This window comes from Lagopus muta, chromosome 21 (genome assembly GCF_023343835.1).
Source record: "Lagopus muta isolate bLagMut1 chromosome 21, bLagMut1 primary, whole genome shotgun sequence".
NCBI classification, from domain to species: Eukaryota; Metazoa; Chordata; class Aves; order Galliformes; family Phasianidae; genus Lagopus; species Lagopus muta.
In genome coordinates, this window is record NC_064453.1 from 4237322 (window position 1) to 4250821 (window position 13500).

The following is a 13500-nucleotide window of genomic DNA, read 5'->3' on the forward strand; positions in this document are numbered from 1 at the left end:
AGGATTGCTGCCATTCTAACAGCTTGTTCAGCTAAAAATATCCCGTTCCCATTTTAAAGCACCGCTCAGATCGAAATCCAGCTCTACCACTTACTTCAGAGATACAATCTCTCAGCAAAGACGGGTATCTGAAATGCTTGGCTGGTGGTACCGAGCAAAGACGTGCAAAGGGGCAGAGTCTCGCTGCAGCCCTGATGTCTGTTTTCACTTCCCTGGGGTATGGCACAGCATGTGGGGCTGCTCTCAGTTTGGAAATTATTTTCAGACTCTTCCCCTTCATCCTCTGGTGGTGGTTGTGTTTTCAAAACGTCCCTGCTGCCCATTTTGCTCTGTGCAGACAGAGAAACAAAGTGCACAGCCACAGAAGTGCAGAGCGTGGTGGGAGAGATGTCTGCGTCAGATGGTTAAAATGGTCAGGAACACAAAACCATTTCCCTGGGAAAAGAGGAAGAGAAAATGCACTGGAACAGGTTGCCCAAGGAGGCTGTGGATGCCCCATCCCTGCAGGCATTCAAGGCCAGGCTGGATGTGGCTCTGGGCAGTCTGGGCTGCTGGTTGGTGACCTGCACACAGCAGGGGTTGGAACTGGATGAGCGCTGTGCTCCTTTTCAACCCAGGCCATGCTGTGATTACGACATGAAGTCAACTGGTTTAATGTGAAGAGGGAATGCAGGAAACCTGTGAAATAATGTCAGATACAAAAAAGATGAGCTTGTTTCCCATTTCTAACACGATACAGAGAGCAATGTGAAAAGCGGTGAACTTCAAAGCGTGGCTGTTATTTCTGTACGTGGCAGATCCTCCTCCCAGCGCTCACTGAATTGAAATTCCAGCGGAATTTTTTAGAAAGTCGCTTGTGTAACGGAGCCTCTCCAGGGTGATGTCAGACACAATTATTTTTAGCAGTGTTAGAAGCCCTTGTGCCTCCGGGAAGAAACCAGCCACTGAAGAAGCTGACGTGTCCCCACTGGGCAGGCCGCAGTCACATTATTCTCTACATTTCGTATTCTCTGCAAAGGTGATACCTGTGGGTCCTTTGCAGCTCGGGATGTCCTGTGGTTCTGGGATCCATCCCTGGGAGGTGTGGGGCCTTGGGAGACATGAAGGGGCTGCCCGTCAGCTCGGCAGTGGATTTCTTGTTGTGCTGTGGGGGATTCTGTGATGCGCCCTGTGTGTTTTGCCGTCCTTCGCGTGCTGCTCCCAAGCTGATAAGCTCTGTCATTCCATCTCCCCTGTTGTCCTGGATCACAATGGGATCCATCTGATGTTTTACCCATATTCCATTTCCTTGGCCTTCACCTCTGAGGGTTCTGTAGGGTGGTTGTGGAGCATCTCTGAGCTCCCACGTGTGCTGCGAGCAGCTCTTCTGCCCCAGGTGAGGAAGATAAGAAGGCTTCAGGAGAGCCCAGTCCCCATGGTTTGATGTTAGCATGACAGACAGCTGTGTGCTGCCACTGACCACCAGCGTGCTCCAAGAGGAAGGACAGCTCTGAGAGCTAACCAGAAGCCCACCATAGCTCAGGCAAGGTTTGCTTTCTGATTCCATCCCCGTTGTCCTTCTGACCGTTGCCCTTGTGCCTTTTGCAGCAGTGACTCCAGCAGCAGTTCGAGTGACGAGTCGCCGGCACGCTCAGTGCAGTCCACAGCAGTCCCCGCGCCTGCATCCCAGCTGCTTCCATCTCTGGAGAAAGATGAACCCAGGAAAAGTTTTGGGATCAAGGTCCAAAATCTTCCAGTGCGCTCAACAGGTACGGTCACGTGCAGAAGTGTTTCTTTGGTGCTCCAGAAAAAGGGAAAAAAAGAAGTGAGGGTGGATTATTGACTGGTTCAGTAATTTTTATTCTGCATCCTTGGTGTTAAATACCTGTTTGAATTTCACTGAATGGGAAAATGTGTCATTTGATGAACCAGCTTGTATGAAACTTGGTTCATACTTGGTTCATATGCTGCCATCACAGTGCAACACAGTTTGCAGATTACGTATGAAAAGCATTAAGCCGTGGTGCTACACTGAAGAGATTTCATTGTTACTCTGCTAGAGATGGAAATGTGAGGGATTTATGTACGTTAGGCCTCTCCCCTGTATAAATTCCAAGTGCAAGGGTGGATGGTGATAGGACAAGGGGGAATGGTTTTAAACTGAGACAGGGGAGCTTTAGGTTGGACATTAGGAGGAAGTTTTTCACTCAGAAGGTGGTGAGGCACTGGAACAGGTTGCCCAAGGAGGCTGTGGATGCTCCATTCCTTCAGGCATTCAGGGCCAGGCTGGATGTGGCTCTGGGCAGCCTGGGCTGCTGGTTGGCGACCTGCACACAGCAGGGGGTTGGAACTGGATGATCATTGTGCTCCTTTTCAACCCAGCCATTCTGTGCTTCTTTGGCCAAAGGAGCAGTCCCGCTGTGGCTTTTGTAACTTGGGCCAGGAATTTAATGTTTTGCATCCATGAAAGAAAGCTGTGGTTATGATAAAAAATGAGCAGTGCTTTCCCCTCAGATTCTTTCAGCATTGCCAAACTGAAGCTGTTGAGACAGAAATTTCCATAGTTTTATTCCATTTGCTGTCTGCCTCAGCACAGTTTCATTCTGATGCAGTTAAAGAACACTTCAAGTGTTGCTTAACAGTTTCTGAAGGCGTTTTGTTGGGAGAGAAGTACTTCCATGCTTTGGACATCTGAACTGACACTAGGTACAGGGCTGTGGTTTTGTCAGAGGTGTGCATTTTTTTCACCTCAGGAAGAAAAATGCATTCTAGGTTTGGCTGCAGGTCTTAGAAATGCCCTGCAGCTTATTGCTGTGTGCAAGAAGGATGGAAGGAAGTTCTTCAAATGGCATTGTGACAAAGACTGGACAGGAATGAGTAGAAAGATCACCTGCAAGGACAGCTTTGATCAGGCTTCTAGTGCCATAGATGTTATGAAGTGGCAGCATATGAGGTTTGTTCCCCAAAGCAGAAAATAGATGCTGCCCAGGGGAGGAGTGCAGAGTGCTGAGGGCACATCCTCTGTGGCCCAAAGCCTCCTGTAGGAGCAGAGATGTGTGTGCTGAAGGAGACAGGGCTGTAAGGGACAGCAGGATTGTGCCTTCCACAAGGCAGCTGTGTGCTGCCCCTGCAGACGGGGTTCTGTCACAGCTTCTGTCTCAGCTCTGGTGCAATGGTGGGAAAACTGCTTCATTAGTGACCATCTGTGAGAAGCCCAGCATGTCCCATCACCACAGCTACTGGAGCTGGTGCTTAGAAATGGATTTGCAGGGTTAGATTTGAAGCATCTCCAGTGTTTCGCTTAGAACTGGTGGGCAGCTTTGGCTGTCAGTTCTCACCATGCCTCAGCTCCTTGTTTGTGTAATACAAGAACTTAGGGGTTTTCTATTGCAGCATTGAGTGCTGAGTCATGTTTCAGAAAGAGTATTGGATTTCTGAACGTTCTCCCAAGTTGTTACAAGATGTGTGTTCTCGCTACTGACGCACGTTTGTTGCTTTAGATACAAGCCTTAAAGATGGACTTTTCCATGAATTCAAGAAGTATGGCAAGGTGACGTCGGTGCAGATTCATGGGGCCTCTGAGGAACGGTATGGACTGGTGTTCTTCCGACAGCAGGAGGACCAGGAAAAAGCACTGAATGCCTCCAAAGGAAAGCTTTTCTTTGGCATGCAGATTGAAGTGACAGCTTGGATAGGACCAGGTGAGACCTGTGCCCGACGTGTTGCTGCCCTGGGCAGAGTCACTGCTGAGGCACTGTAGAAATAAGCAACCTTCAAACTGCCTTCCTGATGAAATGTAGTTTTAAGAAGCTGGGAAATAGGCCAGAATAAATTCCAGAGCTAGGAGAGTGGATAGTGTAGGTCAAACAGGGAGAGAATTCCAGTCTTAAACCTCAGAGAAGGAAAGCTGCCATCCTCCCAAACAGTGGGATCTGCTGCTGCTGGGAGGAGCAATCAGATCTTCCATATCTCAGCGGAGCAGGAGCCAGTAGTGTGGTGTAAGCATAGAGCAGAGTCCCCACAGCCACCTTTTTTCAGCTTTTAATTAAAACAGCTAATAACGGCTCAGGCAGCGTAGTGTGAATGACTAATCAGTGAAAGCTGTGGCATTGAGCACGTCGATTTCACACTGTACTTCAATTGTTTGTTTAAAAATAAACTTGTGAAAATCAACTTTTTCCATATGCTGTTCCCCAAGTGCGATGAAACCTCATTTAAATTCTTGACAGACATTGATATTTGTAAAAGAGTGAAGTTTCTAGGGAAGCAGATCCAGAATGGAGCGGTTTTCCATCTGAGGATGCTCCCATTCCATAGTGCTCACCCAGTGGTGTGATGCTTTGAATTGCACATAAAGAGGGCAGTTCACAAGCTGTATTTTTGTTTAAGACATTGGTTGGTCTCATTCAGATCGTATCTGCTTGTCAGGAAGTAGACTTGCACAAACAAACCAGCGTGAACCAAACCCACATGAAAAACACTCTGATGTGTTAAAAATTTCTCACTCTTCTGCTTCTAGAAACAGAAAGTGAGAATGAATTTCGTCCTTTGGATGAAAGGATAGATGAGTTTCACCCAAAAGCAACAAGAACTCTCTTCATTGGCAACCTGGAGAAGACAACCACCTATCATGACCTCCGCAACATCTTTCAGCGCTTTGGTGGCATAGTGGTATGTGGATTCTTGTTCTGCTCTGTAGGGCATCATTGCCCATTCTTTCTGTACAGACCTATAAAATGCTGCGAGTGGTGGAACATCGTGCTGCTGATAGCAGATAATTCAGTCTTTCTATAATAATCTGAGTCATTCATCTTGCTGAAATATACCTGAAAGCTTTTCTTTGCGTTTTGAGTGAAATCTTAGCACGTGTGTGTTGAAGAGATAATTTAGCAGTAGAAACAGTCGGGGGAGCGTTGGTAAGAAACGTACCTGCTGCCAGCCCAGGATATTTGCAGAAGAGCAGAGCTGAATAGTTGGGATTTAAATACTCCTAGTGCTGCCCTCGTATTTAATCAGTACCACTCTGTGAAGTCTGCATTTCCTATTCATGTCTGAAACAAAGTGTTGAGCTGCTGCATGTGGCAGTAGCCATCAGCTATGGCAGTCTGTTCCCTGACAATAGGGCAGAGGAGGCACTGAACAGATGGGGTAGTGATGACACATGTGGGATTTGGGTTTTTGGCTGAGCAGGCTGATCTGCATGAGGTAAAGCAGCAATCATTCCCCTCTCCTCTCCTCATGCTACCAAGTCGTATCAATACTGCATTTATGAGAGATTTGCCAGAAAATTACAGTGAACAGAGTTAGCTGAATCTGAGCTTCTGTGCTTACAGTTTATTCCGTGTGCTCACTGCACCCTTCTTTGGAGGCTGTGGCTGCACTGTCTGTTCTGCTCTGGAATACTGCTGTAGCTGTTGAGGTGTCAGTGAAAGGAAGGGACATCGTGCTGCTGTGTGCGCTGTGGACAAACACAAAATGCACATTTTGTTATGGCTGGCAGCTCTCGTGCATCCTACCTCTTGAAATCCGTGCTGATTTATGAATTCACACAGGCCTGTGGCTTCCACCCTTTTGCAGTGTTGTACCAGCTGAGCTGACCCGATAAAGATGCTTATCAGTAACACTGCACTGGCCTGTAAATTGGATTTTCTATGAAACAGTGCTGTATTGTCAGCATTATTAATTGGTCAGAACTCAGCAGCAGTGCTGCCTTGCTGAATTTCCATGAGAACTTACAAGCTCAGGTGTGAAAGGGACCAGCTTCATAATCTTTCCAGTGGATGATGAACAAAATGATGGTTTTTTATTTGCCTGCCAGAAGAAATTGCTTGCCCAGAGTGAGTGGTCAGGTATAATTTGCCACAGTTGCAATAGTTAGACGCAATAGTTATATATAGCTGCTTCAGAGGCTTGGAAATGCAGTCCTCAATTAGCATTCCACTTAAATCATTAGGTCAAGGCTATAGAATTCCAATAGTTGTGTAAATCTCTGTTCACTTCTGTTTTCCCAGCTAAAGATTTCTTAGGTGAGACCATGTCAGACTGCTGCCTTGCCTCTGAATTTATTAAGCACGAAATCAGTCTGTCCTGACTGTTGGAACGTTTGTGCTCAGACTGGTGCTGTAGCACTGGCAAGCAGTACACAAAGGAAGCTTCTGCGATTTAAACAAATAAACCCCAGCACTCCACCTTCTATTTTCAGCTTGGAATGAATCATAACATCATGAGTTTGTTCAGAGGCTTTTGGTACATTTGCTGGTATGAGCGCCGAGCTTGAATGTTAACCAAATGTCAGCTGTAAGCTTGCTGCTTTTATTTTTAAATCAGTTAAAATGAGCCTTAATTAGACTTTCATTGCTTTCTTGTGCCTGCGTGTGCTTTTGAATGGGCTCATGGTGGCTTAAGGTTAAATATCAGCAGTGATAGAAATTTGGGTCCTTTTTGTCTGTGTCACATCAGTGCCAGACTGGTTCAGGAGATGTGTCCAGCATCCCTCTCTGCCTCTAGGAACAGGATGGATCAGGTTTGTTTGGATGAGAAACCCTGTGTGGCTTTTGGCTCAGAAATGGGGATGGGAGCAGGCTGTTTTCTCTCAAGCCTTTGCAAGCAGAAATTTAGACAATTCTTGGTGTTGTCTCTTCTTGACATAATATCAGCAAAGCAAAGCTGCTATTTGTTGATCAGGTCAGGCTGGCTTCTGTGGGGTTGAATTCTGAATCTGCATTATAAAGAGCTCTTCCTGTGTAAGGATTTGGTATTACCAGTGAATGAGATACAGCAGAACAGCAGAGTTTTCAACTGTCTACTAATGTTTAAATCCTCTCTGAAAAAGCATTAATTAAACAGTGATTGTGAGCATCAGAAGTCCATTTAGATCCATTAGTTACATTGTTGAATATCCTTTTCAGCCTGTTGCTGATTGTCATTTCCTTTTTCCCCCCAGGATATTGACATTAAGAAAGTGAACGGTGTTCCTCAGTATGCATTCCTGCAATACTGTGATATTGCAAGTGTTTGTAAAGCAATTAAGAAGATGGATGGGGAATATCTTGGCAACAACAGGCTCAAGGTAAAGAAATCTTCCCATGGATGGTATCCTTCTCCTGGTCACTTTGGTTTGCAGCATCTCAGGATATTTTGGATCAGCTTAGGCCATGCAAGTGAGAATTTTTTTAATGCCTAGACCAGATGAGAGCGCAGTGTTTTCACCACCAGTACTGGGGTTAACCATCATTTTTGCTGGCTGCCTGAGCAAGGAGGCCCAGCATGGAGCAGAGCTGGAGCCTGCCATTCTTTGGTCTGCCCCTTGAAGGCAGGGCTGGGGAGCTGCCCTGGTACTGGCGATAAACGGAGGCTGTGAGTCCCCAGAGCCATCAATCTGTCACCTTCCAGAAGCATTCAGATTGCACAAGAAACAAATGTTGTCAAACACTGTATTTGTTTAAGCATGCAGAATTATTTTCATTAATTGCTGTTTGATTTTTTTGTCTTGCTTGCACCTGTGCAAGATGCTAATTTTAGAGAACCCGTACGAACGCCTGGCTTTTTTCAAACGACTCTTAATTAGGCGTGCTCTGTTCGGTGAGTTTAATGCTTGTGAATTGTACTGATGGACGTTTTGCCCTTTTGTGTTCAGCTGGGTTTTGGGAAGAGCATGCCTACAAACTGCGTGTGGTTAGATGGTCTTTCTACAAACGTTACGGATCAGTATTTAACTCGACATTTCTGCCGATACGGGCCTGTGGTGAAGGTAGGTGGGAGGCTTTGGTGTATGGTTTGAAGTTGTTACTGTCTTCCTTTCTTCACATCCTGTCCTTTCAACCCCGGCTGTCCAGGGCTTTATGGCTCCGATAGAGAAATGCTCTCTGGGGTGTAATTTGGCTGACAGGGCTCTTCTAGCTTTGCATCTCGTCCATCTGATCCATAGAGCAGTTGCTGCTGGAGTTTGGAGTGAGCCGAGATAACGAGTATTGGAACCCGTGTGTAGCTCTTGTGCAGAACAGCCTCACCCCAACAAAACTTCTTTAGGCTGCTCACACTGTAGGAATAGCAACCTAAGCAAGTAGTTACACTTATGCATGCTAATGACATAAATAGACACGACTGCGTTTTTTCATTAGAGCAAAAAATGACTTCTTAAATGCAGTTAGGACAATCACACGTGAAGGAGAAGAAAGGCAGTGACTGTGGAACATGTCCTGCAGCAGTGGCACATCACCCAGCCCCTCCGTGAGCGAGATCTGTGCACATGCTTCACCTTAAGCACTGAGTTGTCCCTGTCCTTCCATTGGACATCGATGTGCTTACAGTGAAGCTGTGCAACTACAGCTTCTCAGGATGTCGGGGTCTTGCCTCCTTAAGGAACTCTGTGGATTTGTGTTGCAGCTTTGACATTCTTTATTGTAGTTGTTGTTGCTTGAATAATACGTCTGTGTTGCTGAAGGAAGCTGATATTTGGAAACTGGGTGTTTAGCAACTGAGGGTACTGCAGATGATCATAACAAAAACTGTTTCCATTTTGTCATTAAATGTTCCCTTTACCTTTTTTCCCCCCTAAGACATATTGGAAATTTTTTGAAAAACTCATGAAAGTACAAAACTCAGTCACCAAAGAAAAACAAAAACAAAGTAAAATACAGAAAAACAAAATAAAGGCATAATATACCTCAAGCCACAAGATCCACAATTCAAAGCAGTCCCGTGTGCTTTTATTGTCTCTTCATTACAATATGCCTCATCAGAAAAGAATGGAAATTTACTTTGCTAAAAATCATTTTCTTACTGGTATCCTCATGACTTAGGATTTTGTTGGGACTGACGCTAAGTCCTGTGGATGAGGCTCTTATTTGGTTTTTGTTTTGTTTTTTTGTTTTTTACAGGTGGTGTTTGACCGCTTAAAAGGCATGGCCCTGGTTCTCTACAATGAGATTGAATATGCACAAGCAGCTGTAAAAGAGACCAAGGGGAGGAAAATCGGTGGGAATAAAATTAAGGTGTGCAGAATGACCTCCAAAACAAAGCCAGAAACAAATTGTGTGTAGGCCTTACCCCCTGAACGCTGGCATTTGCAGACTGCCAGTCAGAAGGACTCTCAGTGGGACAAGCATGTCCCATTTCCCTAAGGCTTAAACTATTTTTCGCACTCGGCTTATCGAGCTGTTAGGGTATCTCAAACTGTTACCTGCAGAGCCTTTTCCAGTGTCCTGCCGTTTGTTTTGCTGAACTTGTCTCTCTAAGCTCCTGAGTGTTGGTGTCCGTGTTCCTGCCTTATTGACCCGAATCCAAGGCGAGATTTGCTTTAACGTTAGAAAAGTCCGAGCTGGGGGCTGCAGCTGCACGGGGTGACAGAGCGCTGCCGTGTGGCTGCTGCGTGTCAGTGCCCCAACCTGGTGTCACAGCCTGCTCCTTGAGGAAGCCTGGCCAAACCTGCCATCTGCTCCTCTTCGCAGCGGGGAAAAAACTCAAAACTGCTCTAAAAAAGAATGGATGGAGAGTACTTTTTTCCTGGAGCAGCGCTTAGCATCTGCAGAGCCATCTTGGATTTGGGTGAATATGGTAAAGCCTGTTCTCAGTGTCCCATCAGTGCCACTAAATGGGACGTGAGGTGTTAGCCACCCTCTGAATCACCTTCTTCCTCCTCCTTTCTTCTCTCCTAAAGAGTGGGTGATGATTTCAAGCATGGTCTCTCATCCGGTACGTTAACCTAGCAGCTTCATACCCTTGGACCCCTTCATTCCTTAGGAGTTGGATATACTTCAGTTTCTAAGTGTGGTGGTTGAACATAAGCAGCCTTCATACAGAATGAAATAAACATCTGTTCAGAAGCTTCCTATCATGGGTCTGTGGGTCTTGCTCCTTAGCGACCCTGGAGTAAGCAATGCCCTTAGTATCTGTATATCTGCTCCACTGGTGTGGTTATACAAAGTCTAGGCAGATTTAGGAAAAAAACATGTGATATACAATTCATTAAATCCATTTTAATCATTAATTTTTGGCATCAGTTATGCCATTGGCTTCTTGATATTTGCACGCTTAGCTAGAAAACAGACAATCTCAAGATTGCAGCTAGAATAGGGAGTGATTTTTGGTGCCTTTCCCATCCCCACTGTTGCCTTGGTGTATAAACCCAGGCAAATAATGTGGAGTCTGAGAAGAATAATACTGACCATGTGGAGATGTAAGGCACTTTGGAATTTTAAATGGAGCTGCAGCGTTGGAAGCATCAATACCACGAGAATAACGTGTTTTTCTTGCTGGGTTACTGAGCAGAAGCTTCTCATGTGCTTCTGGTCTCGCACCTAAAACCCCAGCAAGAAGTGGTCACACAGATCCACACAGCAGCACTGAGTTGAGAGAGAAAGGTCTTTTTCTCCTGGGGATGTGTAAGGTCGGCCAGTCCCAAGGAACGCTTGGCTTTTTTATTGTTACATAGGATAATCCCCATTTTCAGTTCAGCTCCCGTGCTCAGATTCCCCAGCAGACGTGAAGGCATGTTAAAATGGATTGTTTGTCGTGCTGACTGTGATTAACCTTGTATTTTTCAGGTGGATTTTGCAAATCGAGAAAGTCAGTTGGCGTTTTATCATTCCATGGAGAAAACAGGTCAAGATATCAGAGACTTCTATGAAATGCTGGCAGAAAGAAGGCAAGTGTCTAATGCAATTATTATTGTTTCTTACTTCTTCGGTATCATATTCAGTGCAATTAAACTTTCTTCAGGCCAAGTTTTAAACGCTGGGTTTTGTTCTTACCAATTTTATCCTTTTAAAGTTTCATTTAAAACATTTTAGCATATTTTTATCATCTTCTGCCTTCTCAACTTTAAAACATAAAAACCTCCCCCCTCAGAAAAAAACCCACCCACACAAAAAATCCCCAGCAAATTTTGGTGGCTGAGCTCAAGCTGTGCATTTAGGTAGACAGGATATCACACATCTGCAGTGTAGACAGCTGCTAAAACTCATATGTAAGGTGGAGGCTTCAGCTATCTGCTATCTGCATGTATATTCAGTATTCAGGTTGTGGTGACGGGTCACCAGGACGCAGTTATGAGTCATTTGTTGTTTCCTAAGAATACAGAGACTAGTTTATCTGTGATGCCTGAACCCTCAGGTGTAATTAGGTTATAACAGTTGTTTGCATATAGTCTGATCAGCTTCTGCTGCTCCTCTCTTGAACAAAGATAAATTGTCTTCTATCTACCCCTTGTCAAGAGTTCATTAACTCAATGAAACTATAAAAATGAGCAAGGATGCTTTTTTTTTTCATAAGAAAAGTGTATTCTGTGTTGCTGTCCATCTACAGCATCTGTCATGTTGGTTTCTGACCATTTTGTGCAGTTTGCAAAATCCTGTGCTGCCTCAAAACAGCCATTTTTATTTGTATGCCCTGGCTGAAAGCAGCCTTGCACAGAAGCACTCTCCTTTTGTTCTTTTTTCCCCCTATGGTGACTGAATGGAACATCAGTGTTTTTATTACTGGTGACAGCAGTGAAGGCTGAAAAACAGAATGTTTTGGTTTTGTGGGTGTGCATTTTTGTTACCTTCAGATGCTGGCTATGTTGTTGTGGTTCTGCCTATGAATAAGCTCAGTGTGACCTGGGCTCTGATTGTACCTGTCTGCTACATAAATCTAATGTTATTTTTTTTGACAGCAAAATAGATTGGGCTAACATGCGTCCAAAATTGCCAGATGTAAAAGTGGAGAGAGTTTAGAAATTGACAATCAGGATTTGCATAATGGAAATAAGTTACATTCATTCTCTGGCCCTTGCCAGATGTTGTGATGTGCCAGCAAGAAGTCAGTAGTCATTTTCTCTGAGCTACACCAAACTGAGGAAAGAGTAGTGCATTTTCAGATGTCTTTTAATGCACAGAAGTCAGCTTGGGCTTGTCTTCAGTGTGAAATAATTCTGAGCTGCACATTTATTCCTGGAACAGCTTGATAGTTGGGTACATGTTAGACTTGTTTTTCCATTTCTGTCATTACGCTCGCATTGTCATTACTGGATACTTAGGAGTAATGAATCATGGAGTGATTGAACGAGCTCTGCAGTGTGTCTTGTAATTCTGCATCTTCTGGTCTCCCAGGCTCCTACTGGCACTTCACTGACTCTGGCAATGTTGCTGAGAATTGCACCAGCCAGATTCCCTTAGGTTTTAATTGTATTCAGTCTAAATGGGACTCAAACCAAAGCGTGTTTTTTAACTTCAGAGAAGTTGCATTGATACAACATAGGGAATAATCTCACCAGGTCAGTGCATCATTAATCTCAGATCTTTGCAAAACCAGACGGCTTCAGAAAATCTGGAAGCTTTCTTTACAGCCATTACAAACCCACATCATGTGGTGTTTCACCCACCATAGACCCACATGAACGTGAGCATATCCAGTTCTGCAGTCTGTGAAATTACAAATGGGATTTCTTGAGTAGGAGGCTGGAGGCTGGGTTGTCTCTGGAATATCGTTGTGTGAGGTTGAATTGTGTAATATCACAACTGTTCAAAGCTGCCAAAGATTTCTTGCTGTTAGAGCTCTGAAGGAGTGATGACTTTGGGGCAGAGTGCAGGTGGAGCAGCGTGTGCTGCAGGAGAAAGGCCATTTATCCTCGAGCATCCTAATGGTTCATCAATTATTTAGAAATGGATGAGACTGCTTTGGTGTGTGGAGTAGCCAATCCTTCTATTTCTTCCTTTTTAGTAAATTGTTACTGAATACAAATGGTGCATTTTGTGTCTGGTTTTGTATTTGTTGATTAAAATGGAAAGTTAACAAACATGGCAACTTCCTTCTTCCTATGTGTTTACCTCCAACTGCCTCTCACAGCACCCATTGTTGCTTGCAGAGTGAGGTGGTTGGGTTTTTGTCTTCCGTGTTAAGCCCTGTGTCTTTTGTTATTTGATGATGTTTATTTTGTACATTTACAATGTGGAAGCTACTGACTTTCAGAATAAAACACAGACTGTAAAGCTAAGCTACTGTACGTAAAATAGGGTGTGCAAAACACTCTGTAGTGGTGGAGAATAGGAACATGAGCTGTGTGCCATGCCTGTGTCCTATCCCTCTGCCAAACAGTCACAGTCACTGTTAGGAATTGCTTCTTTTTGCAGTTGAGGGCTATCAGATGATAATGATAATACTAGCTGCTTGACTTTGCTGAGTGCTTCCTAAGAATTTGCCTGCTCTTACAAGTGGGCTGATAGTTTGGTGTTCAAATAGGCAGTGTCAGCATGTCACAGCAAAAGAGCTAATTTTGGAATTAAAAGTTCATTCAAAGGGCCTAGGATTTTTAAAGAACAGATATTACCTCTTCACTGCTTAGAAATGGAGACAATCCAGCCTTGAATTTTGACTTAACTCATGTTTTCATGAGTTTCATGTTTTCAGAGGTAGGTAGGGACTGTCTCTGCTCCATGAGGTGGAGTGGTCTCTACCGTGGCTGTGTGTGTCCACAAGAGCTGGGTAGGTTTTATCTTAATGTTATGAGGTACCTGAATTTGGCAAAACAATGCAGAAAGGCTA

At 44.5% G+C, this 13500-nt stretch overlaps 1 protein-coding gene across 6 annotated transcripts in view; it reads left to right on the top strand.

The window, feature by feature from the left end:
- Positions 1 to 13500, top strand: part of SPEN (spen family transcriptional repressor) — a 56412-nt gene that overhangs the window by 31283 nt on the left and 11629 nt on the right. For 4 of the 6 annotated variants that reach the window (XM_048967420.1, XM_048967421.1, XM_048967422.1 and 1 more), the window contains exons 4-10: positions 1588 to 1748; positions 3480 to 3680; positions 4499 to 4650; positions 6923 to 7048; positions 7616 to 7729; positions 8859 to 8972; positions 10524 to 10624. In XM_048967420.1, coding sequence (XP_048823377.1) covers positions 1588 to 1748; positions 3480 to 3680; positions 4499 to 4650; positions 6923 to 7048; positions 7616 to 7729; positions 8859 to 8972; positions 10524 to 10624 — 969 coding nt within the window. The remainder of the gene's footprint in view (positions 1 to 1587; positions 1749 to 3479; positions 3681 to 4498; positions 4651 to 6922; positions 7049 to 7615; positions 7730 to 8858; positions 8973 to 10523; positions 10625 to 13500) is intronic. The other 2 variants (XM_048967423.1, XM_048967424.1) reach the window with 1 other exon arrangement.